This window comes from Lacerta agilis, chromosome 1, assembly GCF_009819535.1.
Source record: "Lacerta agilis isolate rLacAgi1 chromosome 1, rLacAgi1.pri, whole genome shotgun sequence".
NCBI lineage: Eukaryota > Metazoa > Chordata > Lepidosauria > Squamata > Lacertidae > Lacerta > Lacerta agilis.
In genome coordinates this window covers 44,756,165-44,776,914 of record NC_046312.1, presented here as the reverse complement: position 1 = coordinate 44,776,914, position 20,750 = coordinate 44,756,165, and the positions used below count along the sequence as shown (strand labels likewise).

The 20,750-nt window shown below is 41.8% G+C and overlaps 1 protein-coding gene across 2 annotated transcripts; it reads right to left on the bottom strand.

Moving 5' to 3' along the window:
- Positions 1-596: 596 nt before the first annotated feature.
- MED6 (mediator complex subunit 6) lies at positions 597-16,161 on the bottom strand. 2 transcript variants are annotated; one of them, XM_033146671.1, is made up of 8 exons: positions 16,061-16,160; positions 11,230-11,389; positions 8,981-9,072; positions 7,898-7,980; positions 7,159-7,267; positions 2,632-2,747; positions 1,870-1,897; positions 597-1,442 (listed from the first exon to the last, which is right to left on the bottom strand). In XM_033146671.1, exons 1-8 carry the CDS (start codon positions 16,080-16,082, stop codon positions 1,312-1,314), a joined length of 741 nt encoding a protein of 246 aa, XP_033002562.1. In that variant the 5' UTR covers positions 16,083-16,160; the 3' UTR covers positions 597-1,311. The 2 variants fall into 2 exon arrangements, with proteins under 2 accessions (XP_033002562.1, XP_033002572.1); XM_033146681.1 differs by lacking the exon at positions 2,632-2,747 and having other exon boundaries at positions 1,376-1,442; positions 16,061-16,161.
- Positions 16,162-20,750: the final 4,589 nt, after the last annotated feature.

Below are 20,750 nucleotides of genomic sequence, written 5' to 3'. Positions count from 1 at the left end.
ACACATGAACTCACCGATCTCCTTGGATTACGGTGATGGTATGCCTACTTTGGAAAATGGAACCTCTTTTTCCTTCTTTTAAAGCCAACAGGGGATGATTATTCAATATTGTTGGATGGTTTAGCTGAGATACATTACAGGGGGTTGGACTAGATGACCCTTGTGGTCCTTTCCAGTGCTATGATAAGCAGCAGGCAGGTAGCAGAAATTTATCCTGACGTTTTGTCCAGTAAAAGTTGTCCCACCAGTAAGGTAGTACAGCACATCTAGAGATACCACCTGCTTTGATCACTTTCTTTGTCCTGTTTGCATAGCCAGACAGTTATCAATCTTGTGCATTAGAACCAGGGCCGGTAACATTAATCTAGACAACTTGATGTTTGTGGCTTCATCAGAACATCATTTGACTTAAAAGGAGCTCACCAATGTAATTCTTCCCACTCCATCTTCCTATTATTTGGGGCAATGCTAATTTCATAAAAGGCTCAACTTTTTATATATTATTTCTTGCCCTGACGTTAACCATAATAAACAGGTCAAATTACAAAAGCCGAATACAATATGGTAAGTTCATTATGTGGCCAAGATGATAAGTACAACTTATTCTCTCACCAGCTTTAATTAGAGGGTAATATGGGGTAGAGTCAGGAATAAATTTAAAATGTAAGTTCAAAAACCAGAGTACCTGAGTTTATTTCAACATTACACTGCACTGTTATGAAAAATTAACAAAGGTAAAGCTTTTTCTATATATAAAGCAGTATGGACTCAAAAGCTTATAAAGAGGGTGACTGTTCCAATTATGTTATTTACTGAGATAGTTACCAATAAGATTTTGAAATTTCAGCCTACATTTCACTTCCAATTATATGGATTCTGTAAAACAGTTTTAAAAATATTTTCATCTACTGCCAACACCTTTCTTCAAAGCCCAAAGCATAACTTGCTCATTTCTTCACATAATCCTGCCACACATTTGTTATTCTGTAGAATACATAAGAATGAGGGGTAGAAGGAAGATAATGATCAAGGAATTAGCTGGTTTTGCATTTGTTTTTTCTTTATCTTCTTTCCTGAAGCATCCTTTTCCAAGGTCTAAGCTTAAGAGCACAGGCTTCTAGCCAAAGACATGACACTGGGGGTTAGATACACTAGATGAACTATTTCTTCCTGTATGTAGCTAAAGGTTTTCAGCTAACAGGTTTCTAAACAGTTCAAAAGAAAAGAGCCTTGAAATGTCAAAAATCCACCACGCAGTTGTCATTCCTTTCCTTGCTGTATTGCAGTTTAAGAGTATAATCTTCCCTTCTCTCATTGCAGTCTCATCCGTTTCTCTGGCGGTCCTTTGGTGCTAGTGCTCTGTTGGGTGATCTTAGCCGTGTCCTTCTCCTCTTGTTTTGTAGCTTCAGGGGTTGGCTCTGACTCCTTCTTGATCTGATCCACTGGAAACATAAAATCAAGAAAATCTAATTCTAACAGTTTTATATATCTGATTCTGCTGTAAAATTATTTTCCAATGCAAAACTGCCAGAATAAAGCAACAACAACAATTTATTTATACCTTACCCATCTGGATGGGTTTCCCCAGCCACTCTGGGCAGCTTCCAGCAAAATATTAAATAAAATAACTCAAATTGCTGCATTCAGATTTTCAATCCTAATAGTTTCCTGCACCCATAATGTTTATAAATAAAGTGGTGATTTTTTTAGGGTCCCAGCACAGAGGACCTCACTCTCTCTTCCCCCGCTCACTCTCTATAGTGCACATGACCTTAGACAGTGGCAATATTCCCATAAGCCTCAGCTGGGAAAAAAAACTGCAGTGGCTTTGTGTTTGGTTCTGTTTAAAAACAATGACTGAATTCTCACCTGGAATGGGTTTTTCTCCAGACTTTTGCTGTGAAAAAGAGAAAAAAGAAAAACAGTCACTACGGTAATTAAAAAAAAAATACATGCATCTGGCTTTGGCATGATCTTGCTATTGTCCTATTAAGAACTGCTGCTATATTTAAAAACCATTTAGTAAAAAATTCAAATACAGTGGTACCTTGGGTTGCGGACACGATCCATTCCGGGGTGCCATTTGCACCCCGAGCGGTTGTATCGTGCATGCACGGAAGTGTGATATCGTGCTTCTGCGCATGCGTGACCTGCACAGAACGCTTCACATGCGCAGGCCGTGTTTGTAACCCGCGCCGTTCGCAACCCGCAGTGAGCGCAACACGAGGTACGACTACAGCATGTCAATTAGACAACCTCTATCTATGTATATGCTTGTTGACACTCTCAAATAATAGGTTTGTGAGGCAAAACTTGCAGAAGCCAAATCTACAGCCTTGTGCAATTGCTTTCATTACACAAGATTTCCAAAGTACATTTTTGCACAGGAAAATCAAATTATATCACTTTTAAAAATCAAGTAACATATGAAACCAGCTAACAAGAGACACCCCCCCCCACACACACACACCAGTATAGGGCAGTATATAAATTCAATAAATAAATAGATTGAAGGTGCCAACCATAACAGATGCCAACCTTTAGCTGCATGACAGCTCTAACACCTACAATACATAACCTTAATACATCCAACTGATGTATTATCAGTTAAAGTGTGAGCCCAACTAATACCTGCACAAACTTTGGAGGAAATTTTTGCCTCAGATCTAGGAGTAATGCATCTACACGTTGTCTCTGGAAAATGGAGCTTGGTTCTTCCTTTTTTTTGGCTTTGGGTATGGCTTTATCTGAAAATAATTTAGAGATTGTAATGAAGCATCCCATCAGAACATAAACTTTTAACTTTCTTTTATCTGTCCATTCTTCATTTACAGAATAAAGCTTCTTGTCTTCTTTAGTTTGTTTGTTTGTTAGTTTTGCAGTAGAAGTTAACCTTTAATTTTCTACAGCTTTCCAGAAATGTTTCTCCTTTCTGCTTACTTTATATCTTCTCTAAGCTCCTTCAACTGATTTGGTATCCCTGCAGAATTAAATTAATGTAAGCTTTCACTTCCACCAACAGTGCCCCATCCTACAGTAGGTGCTCAAACAGGAAGGTAACTGAGCCATTTGAGCATGTACATTGTGATTTAGTTGGGCCACTCCCATCATCATTAGGAGGTTCTAAGTACTGGCTTACTCTGATAGACCAGTATAGTAGATATTGTTGGACTTATACAATTGCTGAGAAGTCACAAGCATTTGAGAAGTACAAAGTTTTTTGCAGCTGGGTAAAAACGCACTTTAACAAACCTATTAAGAACTTGTTGCCTGACCAGGGAGGGGAATTTGTTTCTGAGGATTTTGAGAATTTCTTGGAAGCGCAGGGGACTACTCATGAGTTATCTTGCCCTGGCAAAATGGGCTTGTTGAAGTTGTGCAGCGTGATTTGCAGGCAGGTGTTAAAACTTATCTGCATGATGCTAATCTGCCCAAAGTTTTTTGGGCTGAAGCGCTCCATGCTTTTTGCTGTCAAGAATCGTAGCTATCATTCTGGTTTAGATGTCACCCCCTATGAGATGTTGTTTAAAAAACGCCCTAATCTGAAATACCTACGCATTTGGGGTTCAGATATCATTATGCATTATCACACTAAGCAGAAATTGGGTGAGCGTAGTGTTCAGGGAAAATTAATGGGCTACCAGCAGGGGACGTACAGAATTTACGTACCAGCAACTGGCAAATTTCATATTACCAGAAGCATGATACAAACTGTAAATTGGAATGGAGTTGCTGTTTTCCAAGGTAATGGTGGTATAGATAATACTGAGGAGAAAAAGGAAGGAGGAGGAGGAGGGAATAATAGTGATTCTGAATTAATGAAAGAAGATGAAAAGCCTGTTGAGTCTAGTAATTTGTTTGAGGATTTAGTTACAGGCACCCGAGGGGAGTTTAAATTCTCTCGAGTTTTCTGACCGTGAGCTTAGCCTACAGGCATATCTTCAGTCTAACAATGATGATTTAAAACCTGAAACTAGTAGTTTACTTAGTCCCATTAAGTCTGAAGAGTCTTAACTCTCCTTCCGGACTGAGACGTTCAAATAGAAAGAGACAGGAGCCACAACGTTTTGCAGATGAACAGTTCAATACTGTGTATGCCAATAAGGCGATTTTTGAGCCAAAAAGCTACAATGATGTTCGGAATTTACCTAAGCACCAAGCTGTGAATTGGTATAAAGCTATGAACTCTGAGATAGCTTCTTTAAAGGAGCATAACACTTGGTCTCTTGTACCACAAACCCCAGATATGAGACTTATTGATTCAAAATGGGTTTATAAAGTTAAAATGAATGACAAAAATGAAGTGGTAAGGTACAAGGCTAGATTAGTAGCTAGGGGTTTTCAACAAATTCTAGACGAAGATTATGATTTGTGTTATTCACCAAGTGTAAAATATGAAACAGTTAAGCTTTTGTTAAAAGATGCATCACAATGTGGACATTCTATTTATCATTTGGATATAAAATCTGCCTATTTGTTTGCAGATTTAAAAGAACAATTTTTATGCGTGTTCTTGATGGCATAGATGCCTCTTAAGGATTGGTATGCAAATTAAATAAATCACTTTATGGTGTGCACCAGAGCAGAAGGAACTGGCACCAAACATTAGCGAAAGAATTGCTGGATATTGGTTTTTCGCAAGAAAAGGCAGACAACTGTGTGTTTCTTAAGGGAGGGGCAAACTCTTAACAAAAATATGTGTGTATGTAGATGACATGTTAATTTCTACAAAAACTAAACAGGAATATGAACAGGTAGCATCACAGTTGCAGAAGAAATTTGATGTGGTGGAATTAGGCATAGCTAAAAATTACTTATCCATGCCAATTGAGGAAGGCAAAAATGGATCTTTTCTGGTTCATCAAACTGTAAAAAAAATCTTATGTTTAGAAAATGCAAATGGGAAGGAAACGCCTATGGTGTGTGGTTTTACTTTTACAGGTGAAGATAAGCCAATTCTTGACAAGGCTTTGTATCGTTCTGCTATAGGCAAGCTAAATTTCATTCAAAGAATCTCAAGACTAGATACCGTGTTTCTCTGAAAATAAGACACCGTCTTACATTTATTTTCCCTCAAAAACCCCCACTATGGCTTATTTTCAGGGGATGTCTTATTTTTATTACCACAGATTTATAAACGGACCAAGTGAGAGCCATGAGAAGTACTAAATGTGGGTGCAGGCTGCCAAGACTGCACAGCTTATGTATGTTCTTTGCTAAACTTTTTTTCTTCTTTTAACACAAAGGAAATTCAAATAAAATGGCAAGTATTTTTTGGGGGGGAGGAGTAATTTAGTCCCAATCCCAATAGTTTAACCTCTTGGGTTCTCTGCTGGGTCCCGCTGGCTCGGGGCTCCACGTGACGCTGCTAGGCGTCCCTCTCACAGCTGCAGCAGCAGCCGGTTGTTGGTGCCGTGCCGGCAGACCTCGGCCGAGCCAAGCGGAGGCGAGGACGCTGGCTCGGGGTGCTCCACACAGCGCTGCCGGGTGTTCCACTCGGCGCTGCAGGAGCAGCCGGTTCCGGGCGCCGAGCTGGCAGGCGGGGGCGAGGCCGCTGGCTCGGGGCGCTCCATGCGGCGCTGCTCTGCATCCCATGCGGCGCTGCAGCAGCAGCTGGTTCCGGGCGCTGAGCTGGCAGGCGGAGGCAAGGCCAGGCAGAGGGGAGGCTGCTGGCTCAGGGCGCTCCGCGCAGCGCTGCCGGGCGTTATGCTCAGCGCTGCAGCAGCTGGTTCCGGGCGCCGAGCTGGCAGGCCTCGGCCAGGCCAGGCAGAGGCGAGGCTGCTGGGTGTACCGCTCGGTGCAGCGCTGCGGTAAAGAAGATGGGCAGCAGCTGGAGGGTGGCTCCTCCAGCAGAAAGGAGGCTTTAAGGTGCGGGCAGCCTCGCCTCTTCCTTGGCGCCCTCCAGAACTGCGCCCAGCACTACGGCTTATTTTCGGGGTATGTCTTACATTTCGTAAATTCTTGAAAATCCTGCCATGGCTAATTTTATAGGGACGTCTTATTTTATGAGAAACAGGGTATAACTTATGCTTTTCACTTTCTAGCAAAATTTGTGGAAAAGCCCACTACGCAAATGTTTCTCTGCTCTTAAGAGAGTTGTAATGTACCTTAAACATACCAAACATTATAGGCTGCACTTTACATCAAGTATTGACAAAGGTTTTGAAATTTTCTGTGATGCATCGCATGCAGTGGAACAAAATAATTACAGGGGTGTGTCTGGTATGGAGTTCTGTTATAACGGGTGTCCATTTGAATGGAAGTCCCAGAAACAAGCCATTATTTGTCTCTCCACAACCATGCACATGCATTCAGGCTATTCGTGATATTGAATGGTATCTACAAGTATCTGCAGATCTACAGATGCAAGTAACACTACCAGTAAAAGTTTACCTCGATTCCCAGAGCAGACACGCTATCTTGTGTTCAGAGACCAATACGCAGTCTTAAGATTACGTTTACAGTTTGTAAAGAAACTGATTGCTGACAAAATAATTGCATTTCAATATGTTCCAGGTAACAATCAAATTGCGGTCATTTTTACTAAAGCTCTTCTGAAGGTTACACATTAAAGGCATGTACAAAATATGCTTTACATTTTTGTTCCACAATAATGAACCGCAGAGGAATTGTTGAATGGTTTATTTATATTTTAAGGTTCATTATTGTTTCACAAGATGTGTATCTCTTTAAAAGCCAGAGTAAAAGTCACAACCTAGTTTTACAGCTGTGAAGCTGTATAGCAGGTGCTGTTAAGTTGTGCTTATTAAGCTGTGTCAGCAATTGGGCACAGTATGTAAAGAGCAGTGTGTACCTATCTTAGTACCCTGATGGATGGATCACCCTTATTGATTTAATGAAAAATGAGTTTTTGTTTCTGTAAATAAAGCTGAGCAAAGAATGCTGAGCGTTTCTTCATTGCTTCCGGAATGTGTGGTCTCCCCAGCACACTTTCTGCAGTACAACTACTCTCCTAAATACTCAACAGCCCAGACACCTAAAATGACATTGTGCCGACACCATTACTTTTCTGGAATGTTTTAACTCTTTCCAACTCCTGTGGTGCATTCATTCATTCATTCATGTATTGATAAACCAGCAGAGCAGACAGGCATTTCAGAGAAGAAAAGGCATGTATTTTAAAGCCTAGAATGCTACCTCGTTCCTCTTGATCTTTGAAATGCCACCAATAGCCTTTCGAAGGGTGATAGCGGCAGTAGGACATGGCTTCTTCAAAAGCTGACTGGATTCCATGTACTGCACTGAGCTTGAAAAAAAAAAAGTTTGTAACAAGATACATGATTTCCCATATTGTGCTATATTTTAGGTAGCCAAACCGGCCAACTCACAAAATAAATGCCATTATACATAGGTAGTCCAGTACTCTGAGTTTGGGATGGAATCTCCATGCACCTTCATGCACAGAGGCTGGAAGATTGGGAGGGGGATTGAATAATACCACTGAGCCAGATCTTTCACTTAGGAGGTAGGAACACATGGAATAAAGGCAAGGCAGTATGCACATGCTCAGAAGTAATTTCTCTACTACATATACCGGTACATCTTCAGGGACCAAACATCTTCTGACGTTAAGCAGTTGGGAACCATTGAGGGGGCCTTCTGAGATGTGGTACCCCACTTTGGGAACACTCCCTCTAAGGGGGGGCTATTCTGATACAGGGCATATTCAACCTTAAGAACAAGACACCATTCAAAAGTTAACAAGTCCAGAACAATAGTAAATCTTCCTACAGCACATACATTTTTCACAAAGGTGGAGATCCTTTTTTCACACATTTTTCCCCCAAACCTGAGGACAAACAAGGGAACAGGGAAAAAACCCAAAGCACTTGCATTGGTAATACCTTCATTATAAGAATACAGGATAGAGACTTACCACTCTGGAGTTTACAACTGACCCCAAGTCAGGGGCCTGATAAATCACTCCAGCAATAATGTAATAATCAGCCAGTGGGGTGACTATAAAAGAAAAGCAGAACATTAGACCAGCTGCCAAAACCCTCTAGATAAACAAACTGTCATTGCAAGTGTATTAGGTAGATCGGTCATGGGACATTCAAACCTACTATCCAAAATCAAGCAGAGTGCCCAATTTCTCATATGTGTATCACACGCACATGGCCCAGTAGGGCTCTGTTTGTGAGGGCTCAGTCTTCTTCCACTTTTCTTACTTGTGAAGCATTGGGGAGAAAAACTCAATGGTTAGAGCAAATCTCAACCCATGATTAAAACATGAAGAAAGCCGGGGGGGGGGGGATTGAATGCCTTTTTTTTCAAGCTTTATTGCAATACATAGTTATAACAAGTCAACACTGCTAAAAACATAAGATTGCAAATAGGCATGTTTTTACCAGCACTATTTGCCTTTTGCCACAAGAGGGCATTCTTTTACTATTTCAAAAAGGAAATTATACCATAAAGCAAAATTCAGGAAGAAAATGTAACTGCAACATGAATTCTGGGAGCTAACATGCTTCAGTGGACAGGAATTCAAAATCAGGTGGAGCATTCGGAAGTACGCATAGGCTATGATCCTTTCCTGTGTGGACACAGCACCTAAACATAGGATTCTCATTTCTTTCCACCACCACCCCACAAAGCCACAAGCTGATATGAGGAATTGGAGGTGGAATATGCACCTTCTGCATGCCCAGATTCCTCCCCGTTTGCTCAAGTTATGAGAGATCCAGAGGGAGGTTAACTTGATCAAGCAAGCAGAATGGAAAGCTTGGATAGGGATATGCAGATGAGGATATGAAGAGACCTCTTGTTCTTCATAAACACCAAATCACTTCCTGTATGTGCACTGAGGGGAGGTTGGAGAACATAGCTTTGCTTAGCCCTGGGAAGATTCCTCTGTTTGTGAGCACTGCATCTGCACAGGGAAGCAATGTACCTATCCTTTTTTTTGTTATTTGTTTCCATCTTGTCCTCTACAAAATACTGTAAAAATCCTTACCGTGCGTCGGAGACTGTCTTTGCTGCTTACGAATAATGAAGAGAATTGGCTCTTGTGCATGTAAAAGGATATATTCCACTCCAACCATTTGACTGAAAGAATAAAGACAAGACTGAACAAAGAGATAAGACTACTATTTGTTGTAGAGGCTAAAGAAGCCAACTGAAAGTACAAGCCTCCCACTGACAGATCACACCTATAGAATCATAGAATTGTAGAATTAGGAGAGACCCAAAGGGTCATCTAGTGCACACTTTCAAGTGTGCCCCCTCTTGGACCAAATCATGTAATACATTGTTCTAGATCCTAGTAGTTTTATGACAGTCACCTGATGGATCTATTTGCTCTAAATCTATCGGGTTTCATACTGCTGTCCTTAATAAATTTGTCACCAGCTGGACTCCCACCAAATTCACAGATAGCTTAACAGCACCATAAAGGTAAAGGGACCCCTGACCATTAGGTTCAGTCGCGGAAAACACTGGGGTTGCAGCGCTCATCTTGCTTTACTGGCCGAGGGAGCCAGCGTACAGCCTCCGGGTCATGTGGCCAGCATGACTACCAGTAAGCCGCTTCTGGCTAACCAGAGCAGCGCACGGAAACGTTGTTTACCTTCCCGCCGGAACGGTACCTATTTATCTACTTGCACTTTGCCGTGCTTTCGAACTGCTAAATTGACAGGAGCTGTGACTGAGCGACGGGAGCTCACCCCGTCGCGGGGATTCAAACCGTCAACCTCCTGATCAGCAAGCCCTAGGCTCTGTGGTTTAACCCACAGCGCCACCTGCGTCCCTTAATAGCACCATAGGATGATTTAAAATCAAGTGTCCATGTTTGGATTTGATTAGTGTGGTTATTGGACTCTGAATCTCTGCAGGTTTGAAAGTGCAACACTATAAAGGATCCCAGCCACAAATTGTACCAACAAGGACTTCATTAGAAAATTTCAGAATATTAAAAAAGAAATGAGTTATCGCAAAGCATTTTCAGAGCAAATAGAAATAAAAGACAAAGGAGGTTTCAAGGTAACTGCTTACTAATGAGACCACTTAAATTGCTCTCTAGGCTCTATTTCCAATGTAAAAAAGAAACAGTGCTTGCTTCCTTGGGCTCATTAGTATGTCTTTCCAAATAAATATATTTGTTCATTGTTTATTTTGAATAGACTTAATAAAGCTATCCTCTAACGGCAATAGAAAACATTATCTGAAACGGTTATGATGCTCTTCATTTTGAAATGAATTTTAATTTAATATTAATTAAAGCTATCTTTTATAGCTCCAACTTTAGTTGATGTTAAAATATGCAAACAATTGTGTTGCAGAGCAATCTATAATCAACAGGAACGTTGTCAATTTCTCATATGCATGGAACAAAGTAGATTACGAATGAAAAAGCTTTAATCACTTTTGACACACAGTATCTTAGTCATTCAACATCTACCATTTCAAAACAGAATAAGAAACTTTCAGAAGACCACCAGTTAACAGGCATTTCTCTAATCTTACATAAGCCAGAATCATTGAACCCATATTTCATCCATAGCACAAGACAAATTGGGTAACTGTCTTCTGCTTATATAAAAGGGCAGGGCAAGTAGTTTAAGTGAACCAGCTGTCAAGGCAAAATAGGGACAAAGAGAGGGGGAAAGTTCTATCATCTCTGGCTTTAGTAGCTTATTTGCTGGTAGTGTTTACTTTTCACAGGTGACAACTACCATTCTAAACTTTGTTTTATAACCACAGGAGGAAACTTTTAGTCTCAACAGCCCAGATCCTCCTCTCTTCCCACTCCAGCAGACCAGTTGTGAAAGCTGGTCTGGACTATCCTTCTGTCAATCATGTGGTGTCATAATTACATCAGGTGAATGGTGGGTGTTTAAGTCCCTTGCATAATGCTTCCAAAGCACGTGACAACCGGGTGGCTATCAGGCACTTGGAAAGAGCACTAGGAGCTTTGCAACCACTTCTCACACTCCAAGCAAAGAGCTAGCAAAATGCTTCACACAGCAGTTTCCAATCACCCATCAGCCAGCTGGTTGTCAGGAAACTGGAAACTGGTGCAGAACAGGGCTTGCAGGCAATGCCAACTAACAGATATATGAAGAGAGCTGTAGCACTTGGCCATGGTGTGCCTGAAACAAATAGGACCAAACAGGGAGACCTGCTGGGATGAATCAGGTCAGCAGGCTGGACATTCCCTATTCCTGTTTTATAGGATTACTTTACCAATGTCTAGCAGTAACTTACTTTAGGTGATCCAGCGATAGCCTTTGCATTTTAACCATTTCATTGTTGCACGTTCGATCATAGAATGGGTTGCTACGCTCTGAGAAATAATCCAACACACTTCCACTGTTTAATATTGGAATCCAAGCACTGTCAACCCAGGAAATTCCCAGGAGGTTATCTGGAGGAGAAAGAGAAATGAATGGTTAGCACAAGTATAGTTACAATAGTGATAGTCTTCATCAGTGTGAGAGATTGTGTCTGACTGGTCAGCTACTGCCCACCTTAAGCCAGGCAGCCCTGGTCAATGAAGTGCTGGTCCACCACTATCCACCTGCTTCAATGGGTGCTTGGAGCTCAGAGTATGGCAGGATCCACAAGTAGTTGCTTTATGGGGAACTGGTTTCAAGCACCAAGAAGTTGGCAGACTTTCTCTAAAGGGCAGTCAATCTTTCAACTTTGTACAAAACTTTTGTTGTTGTTTATCTCAAGAAGGGATGAAGCACACAAGTTTTAAAGGTGGAACAGTGTATATATTTTTAAAATGTAATGTAGCAAGTAAGGTTTGAGGAAGCACTAAATTCTCTAATATGCAGAACATGTCCTCTGTGCTGTATTTGATGTGGGGTTTGCAGCAAGGCAAGTGTAGCAATGCTTCTCAGTGCTTAAGAAAGTGGATGAAGAAAGTTTGGAGCCAAAGCACAACCATTTTAAACCACAGTGGAAATCAACAGAAGTTCCACTTGTTCTGTGAGACACATCCCTCCATGCTTTGTCTATGAGATGTAAACAATGTAGGATATTGAAATGATTCTTCCAGAACTCTCTGAAGGTTAGCTCTGTGTCCAAAGTCACCTCAAAGCACCTTTGGAACAGTGCTTTGGTGTAAATCTTCTTAAAATTAGATATGAATGACCTGCTGGTCCATGGGCTGGATGAGAGGAGTCATGTTGGGTGGCAAAAACTTTACATTGATAAAACTGAAATCTTCCATCAACTTGTCCTTCAAGCCTGGAGGGTGAGCTGGAGCATTATCCACAACAAGCAGGCACTTCATTTGAAGATTATAGTTTTGGAGGTATTTTTTACACTTGGCCCGAACACTTCATGAACCCACTCAATTAAAAATTGCCTGGTTACCCAAGCTTTGCTGTTTGCCCTCTACATCACATGCAATTTGCTTTTTATGACATTGTTTTTCTTAAATACCCTGGGGTTCTCAGAATGGTAGACTAGCAAAGGCTTCAACTTAAAATCTCCACTTGCATTACCACAAAATAAAAGGGTTAGCCTGTCTTTCATGGGCTTGTGTCCTGGCAATGATTTCTCCTTTGTTATGTAGGTCCTCTTTGGCATTTTCTTCCAAAAGAGGTCTGTCTCATCACAGTTGAAAACTTGTTGGGGAACGAAACCCTGTGACTTAACATAATCTTTAAATTCCAAAACAAATTGCTCAGCATCTAATTTGTTGGCACTGGCAGCTTCACCATGTCTCACCACACTGTATATGCCACTTCCCCTCTTAAAATTATCAAACCATCCTCTGCTTGCCTTGAAACTCTCACCCTCAGCACTTGCTCCAGGGGTGTTTCTGATGAGGTCAGCATGCAAATGTAAAGCTTTTTCACAAATTATGCTCTCAGAAATGCTGTCACCAGCCAACTGTTTTTCAGTTATCCATATTAAAAGCAATTTCTCCATTTCTTCAATTGTCTGTGTTCGTTGCTTTATGAGTGTCTTAACACCCTTTGCAACACTGGCTCACTTAATGACACGACATCCTTACTTTTTATGATGGTACAAATTGTAGATTTGGGCATACCAAACTGCGTTGCCAGATCACTTACATGGACCCCACTTTCATGCTTGGAAATAATTTCCTTCTTCACCTCTATTGTTGTTCTGTTAATGATTCTCTTGGCTTTGCAGCTTTTATCCATTTCTCACAGCAATGGGTGATTGGCAGAGGGCTCCTGAGATTACATGAACACAGACTGATTGCACAGTCACAAAAACAAATTGGTTGCAAGAGAGCTCCTGACATGAGATGAGCACAGATTGATTGCACACAATCACCAAATAAACCCAAATATCACCTCCATGTTGCGTGGGTGCTCAGGACTCGACAGCTAGGCCTCAGGATCTTGCACTCAGCGGAAGCCATGTGGCATGTTCGACTTCTGAGGTGTGTTCGAAAACCAAAGCATTTACTTCCAGGTGTACAGCGTTCGTAAACCATAATGTTTGTCAACGGAGACATTCGAAAACCGAAGTACCACTGTACATTGTTTCAGCAATCTTTTAGAAAGCATACCTGGATGCTTAGGAAACCATGATTAATGCAGCATAAATAGGCTATGAATAATGCATATGCTGCATCAATAATGTGCTGCTCAAACTCTTGCATAAAGCAGAGGCAAGCAAAGAGATGGTCCTATTATTATGTAAATGTGCCTTGCGCCATTCTACTTCTATAGAGAAGAGTTTCTCTCAATGCAGCAATTTACCTTCTTTCATAAAAGCAGGTTAAAATGTGGGAATTAATGAAACCACTGATGCCACAGATTCAGCAATGCCTATCCTCAATATTTTTTTTAGTATTATATCTGTTCACTGTGGGCTTCTACCCATAGTACAAACTAAAATACAGGAACACTTCGAAAAGTCACTCCTTTATCTTCAAGTGCAATACAAGAGGGGGAGAAGCATTCCCACATTAGGGAATATCAGTGGAAACAATTGAACCTTTCCTGTGAAATTAATTAATAAAGTAGGAATCTGCCTGCAGTGGAGAATATCCACCTGTACAGCATTGCCATATACTGATTTAGCAGAAGTAGAGGTTCAGCAACTTATTAGCATGACACCTGCAAAAATCAGTGTCAAACAGAATGACTTGAGAAGACAAGCTTTGACTGATATTTCTAAACACTTCTTAAAGTGACTCAAACTCAAAAGTCACACCTTGGATCCTCAAGGCCTTGCAAGTCGAATGTTTTGGCTCCCGAACGCTGCAAATCCAGAAGTGAGTGTTCTGGTTTGCAAATGTTCTTTGGAACCCAAACGTCTGACATAGCTTCTGATTGGTTGCAGGAGCTTCCTGCAGCCAATTTGAAGCCGTGCCTTGGTTTCAAGACATTTTGGAAGTCGAATAGACTTCCGGAACAGATTCCGTTTGACTTCCGAGGTACGAATGTAATCATTCTCTTCTTCTTTGAGGTGTCAGAAATTAAGTTTAATCATTTCAAAAATAAACATTTAGCTTAATGCCTCAAAGTTGTCTGCACTTCAGGTTATTCTTATAACAGCATTTGTTAAGTCTGGAAAAAATGAGGCAAAATGGGAATGTGCCATCCCGCCCCATTGGTGTACCACCCAGTGTTAGAAACTCAGATATATAAGGTAATCGCCAAACCTGGGTTGTGATTGCCACAATGTTATGTCTAGGCGCCATTGCCCCCCCCCCATGGAGATGATGATGATGATGATTCATTTCATTTCTATACAGCGTTTTTTTTAAAAAAAATCTCAAAGTATTTTACAACACACTAAAACGTTTTTAAAAATCCAGAACAAAAACAAATTCAAGCTTCAAAGAAAGTATTTCAGATCCTTCTCTAAGTGACATTTTGCTTTCCCCATATTTATTTGCCTACTTAATTTATATACCTGCCCCAAAGCAGAAGTACTCTAGGAAGCCAGTGTGGTGTTTTGGTTAGAGTGTTGGACTAGGACCTGGGACTAGGGTTCAAAGCCCCACTCAGTCATGAAGCTCACTGGGTGACCTTGGGCCAGTCACAGCCTCTTAGCCTACCTCACAGGGTTGTTGTAGGTATTAATTGAGAGTAGGGGGAACCATGTATTCCTTGGGGGGGGAAGGTGGGATATAAATGTAATAAATAAGCTCTTTTGCTTACCTGCTTAAGAAAGGGGAGGCAGTCAGAGGGAGATGTCAGTTGCCAACCTGGCATCCAGATATCTCCACATGGTCGTAATTGGACCTGCACTAGTTGCAAATGGATATTAATAATAACAATAAATCTCATGGGGGGGGAATGGTACCTAGACATTCTGTTGTGGCAACCGTAACCTAGGTTTAAGGTGCTATTTGGCTTATATATCTGAGTTTATAACACTACAGGCAACATGCCACTCTAGGTAGAATCTGAAGGATATATAGTCCACCTGTAATGGAATAAAACTAAGAAGAGTACAAACCCAGAAATCCTTTCTGATTCAGTTTCATTCTTTTTTGAAGTCATCTGAACCTGGTGACTATTGCCACAGTGTGGAGTAGCAAACACGTTATTCGCTATGAAAGACCTGTTTCTTTTGAATTTGTCCTGAGCCTCCTGGCAATTTCATTAAGTGATCCCGAGTTGTAATGATATTAGCGTCTTTCCTTTTCCTGTTTTGTCTACTCTCTCGACAACAGAATAATGTTTATAATTTCAAAAGCCCCAAAGCCACTAATATCGCTTCTGATCTCAGCCGCAGATCGGCGCAACGTTACAATGTCTTTGGGCGCAGGACTTATTGGGAGTGTTATAAAAACAACAACGACAACGACACTTGATTCCACTGCGTCTTTTTAAAATAATAATAATAATAACTGGAATTACTTTTATTCTGCCACCCCCACAAAGGTTTCGTCCACTCCCTCCTTCCCAGCCCTATCGAGACAACAGACGCCGCTCGCCCCTGTTTTCTGCATCTGCCTCAGGGGCCCTGGCGGACATGGATGGCAAAATGGAGACACACGGGGCGGGAAGGGAGCCGGGAGTCAGTGGCCTTTCCTTAAACAAGGTGCCTAAGCAGATATAGTAAAGCAACAGAATCCAGTCTCCATTACCTCGTATGTCCACCGCCGCCATGGTTTCAGCGCCGCGCGTCGCATCCGCCCCGGCGCAATTCTATGACCTCACCGCACCATAGAGAGAAGTTGCCTAGGATAGCGAGCCCCGGAGATAAGGAGAAGCGAATGGCTAGAGCGGCGCTAAAAAGCAAAGAGTGTGAAATGGAATTTTAGGAGTGAAAAGCAAAGGGTGGCTTTTTAAGGATTTACATCCAAAAATGTCTGTGGCTGCGATTCTAACTCCACACACGGGAATAAATCCCTTTGGATATCAATAGGATTTACCTCATGAGTCGACCTGGTTAGGATTGCGCTGAAAAGTAAATCAGATACACACGCCAGCGCTTCAAATGCAACACTTTGAAGCCTTGGATTCAAACAGATTTCAAACACAATATAAAACATTCTAAACTCTCCACTCTGTTCCAGAAAGTCCCCTTTTGTCTTCTACCTGACAAGACTAGAAGAGGGGCCCCTCCCATTTCTATTCTGGCACAGAGCCTTTGCCCTTTGGCGCCTTTTAATGCCCATCTACACAGCGAATTATTTCATCAGGAAGCCAGCCTGGCTTAGGCTATTTTTTAAACATTTGCTGGGTCCAGGGGTTAAAAGATCTGGCACCTACAAGCTTATAACAATATTATAGGCAGCCCTGCTGAGTTTGATGGCCATCCTGCTAATTCTGCTGAGCAGGGCCCTGGGCTTTTGTCCCAAAGTCCTGTCCTAATTGCATCCCAACCCAGAAGAGGCTAATTGGAAGTAAAGGTAAAGGGACCCCTGACCATTAGGTCCAGTCGTGTCCGACTCTGGCGTTGCGGTGCTCATCTCGTGTTACTGGCTGAGGGAGCCGGTGTACAGCTTCCGGGTCATGTGGCCAGCATGACTAAGCCGCTTCTGGTGAACCAGAGCAGTGCACGGAAACGCCGTTTACCTTCCCGCTGGAGCAGTACCTATTTATCTACTTGCACTTTGACATGCTTTCGAACTGCTAGGTTGGCAGGAGCTGGGACTGAGCAATGGGAGCTCACCCCTTTGCGGGGATTCGAACCGCCGACCTACTGATCAACAAGCCCTAGGCTCTGTGGTTTAACCCACAGTGCCACCCGTGTGGGTGGAAGTAGGTATTACCATATCAGTGAATTATACAGGCACAGCGGGCAAGCCCATTGGTCGGTGAGCACTTTGAATTCACAGGAGCCTTCCATTATTTTTAAATTTTATTTGTCATGACAGATTGTAGTTTCCTCATGGCACATAGTTTGTATTTACAGGCATAGGAAAAATACTTAGGAATGCTGCCTTCCAAACTTCAAAAGTATTTTGTAAATCATTGACCAACAAAGCTGATAGTCTCGTTTCAGTTCATGATGGCAGATGAGAACGACAAAAGGGCTGGTCATTCTCAAAAACTCCTATCCATGTCTACTAAGAAGTAAGTCCTGTTGAATTCAGTGGGTCATGCTCAGGTAAATAGGAAAGGATTCCAGCCTAAATAATGATGGACACTTACATGTCTTTGATCCAAGAATCTAAAAGTGCTTTCATAGCAATAATTATATCCTGCGGTGCATCTCTTAGGAGGAGGTGAGTAGGGATTAATCAGTGCTCATGTTTTATATTGCTTTCAAAGTGCATTGCTAGCAAAGTTTAAATTACAGGCCTCAAAAGCTACAGGAGCACCTGTAACACCTGGGCATCATGGAAAAAAACAGTGTCTACCAAAGACTAATTAGAAACATCCTGGGAAGCAACACTTACTATACCTCTATGAATCTCTATGTCTGGCAACAGATCTTGGTGACTTTCTAGTTTCTGCTGATACTGATTGGAGGATGGGGAGAAAATGGTTATATCTATATTATGTTGATATGCTCACTGGAAGGACAGATCCTGAAGCTGAGGCTCCAATACTTTGGCCACCTCATGAGAAGAGAAGACTCCCTGGAAAAGACCCTGATGTTGGGAAAGATGGAGGGCACAAGGAGAAGGGGACGACAGAGGACTAGATGGTTGGACAGTGTTCTTGAAGCTACCAACATGAGTCTGACCAAACTGCGGGAGGCAGTGGAAGACAGGAGTGCCTGGCGTGCTCTGGTTCATGGGGTCACAAAGAGTCGGACACGACTAAACGACTAAACAACAACAAAAATATTATGTTGTCTTTTTTATTAACTTCTCTCATTCTTACCTTAAACTATACAAAGGTGGGTGGACTTGAGAGGAACACTCTTCTTCCCTGTATTATTTTGGCTCTCTGACATTCTCTGTTGTGAATGGCAAGAGCACCATATTGCAACAGAGTGGCCATTTGTTACCTGCCCCAGCCCAACCATTTCTTTGTAGGGATAACACTGGACTACATGGAGGGATTGTCAAGAGCTACTGATGTGCAGCCAGCACTGCCCCAACATTGCAGGTAGCTAATGTGGTGCCCTCCAGAAGTTGTTAGACCACAACTCTCATCAGCCTTGCCCCAGGCAGCATGGCCAATGATCAGGGATAATTTATTGTTATTTGTTATTTAAATGTTATACTGCTTTGAGCATATAAACATGATGGGAGTTGTAGTCTAGTAAAATCTGTAGGGCCCTAGTCTACAGCAACAGATACTAACAGTGGACTTGTGTTATAGATCCAGTTACAGGTGGGTAGCCGTGTTGGTCTGCCATAGTCAAAACAAAATCAAAAATTCTTTCCAGTAGCACCTTAGAGACCAACTGAGTTTGTTCTTGGTATGAGCTTTCGTGTGCATGCACACGAAAGCTCATACCAAGAACAAACTCAGTTGGTCTCTAAGGTGCTACTGGAAAGAATTTTTGATTTTGTTTTGTGTTATAGAGTTGTTGCAAGTCATTTCCTGGTCATTTCAATAGATAATGAGTTTCAAACAACTGCAGGGTACCGTAATTTAGTGCCTATGCATAGTAGAGGCTGTCAGACAGAAGAGCATTTAGACATGATGGAGATGTGCCAGGGTGTTTCTGCTTCTCCATCTGGTGGCCTCAGGAAACAGCAATCTGGAGATTTCTATAGTGGTCTGCACTGCAAGGCTGTCTTTGGACATTCTCTCTCAACCTGCTCAGCTCCTTGTTCTCAAATGTAGAGGAATAAGACCTTTAAAAATAGGGCACAAGCATTTCAGAATGTTTTATGACTGATTTTCATTTTATAGTATGGCTTTGCTGGCTTTTATTGGTATTATGACTACTATTTCTATGTCTTTTATTTGTTTGTGTGCTTTTTTATTGTAAGCTTATTAGCAACTATACATTGCCCTGGGAATACTGAAGGGGGACCCTAGAAATGACTTAAATAAATCCCATCTCTCACAATGCCCCACCCACCACCGCATGATCTGCAAAAGCAGATAATAATATTGGACAGTTTATTTCTACCCAGTTTAGTAAAGGGAACCTACACAGCCAAGGCATCAAAAAACAAACAAACAAACAGGAAATCCTTTTGTTAATCAGAAAACCCCAGCCAGAAAGACCCAGAAATGGGACTCATAAAAGGTTCATTCAAATTTTCAATCGCAGTCCAGAGCCGGGAGATGCTACTTTAAAGGATAGTCCCCAAGATGACCTAAATGGCAGAGAAATGCAGATATATAATATAGAAATCCTTCCCCTCACCTGCACCTGGGATTTGATGTTATGATGTATTATGATAAGTGGCTATGTTATGTAATTGTGTGTATGCAGTATATGTTATTTTAGAATATTACTTGCTTCTTAAAATAAAAGCTGATGGAAGCTGGAGCTCAACAACCTCTGGAGGTTCCCATCTATGTTCTGTGGAGCAGCTAAATTGCCCCCGCCCTCTGCTTAACCTTCATCTTGGTTTGTGCCCTGTTGTTGGTCCATTTATTTACATGGTCCTCAGTACCAGTGATACATTTTCAGCGGATTTCCTAACCTTCTACGGAATGTGACAAATAAATTAATCACTTTTTCCAGAAATCTAATTTGCTCTGCCAGTTCTTTGCTTTGAAGCCTTCCTCCCTGCTGTCCTTTCATGTTATTCTTTACTAGTTCTGGTTGCCTGGTAACCCCAACCTCTATCTTTCTCTCTCACTAATTTCCTTTCCACCTCCACCCCCTGCTCTCCTCCCTGTAATACATGATAACATTCATACGCACTATAATATGTTTCTTCACCATCTGCGCCTCTTTGAAGCTATCTCTTCCAAGAATGCCAAGTGACCAGCATATGGAGCTCAGCCTGTTGTTTTGCTTTTGCAAGAGATTAGAAGCCATTTAATGACCTTTTTCCCCACTAAGGGGAAGAAAAACTTACACAACAACTGAGAAGGCAGAAGGTTTCACCCTTATGTCTTCAAGCATCACACGATATCACCCTCATGCTTCCACTTCCAAAAGGCTGCACCTTGCAGTTTGTAGTGGGGGACCTTCCACACAGCATGCTTCCCCTCTCCGTTTGCTCCCACACAGACAGTCTCCACACCAGGCATAATAAGCATGTCCTTTGTCTTGAGTGTGCCCCTGTATATTCTATATCCATATGCACAGAAAAAGCATGGGGCGGGTTGTACTGGGAGAACGGGCATAGCTTGTGGCAATCTGGAGAAGAGACGTGTCCCTGGGCTGTATCTAGACACATCAAAGAAGCGTTTCATTTTAAATTTGTAAATTTTCAGTTGTAAATTTAAACAGGGAAAACGGGT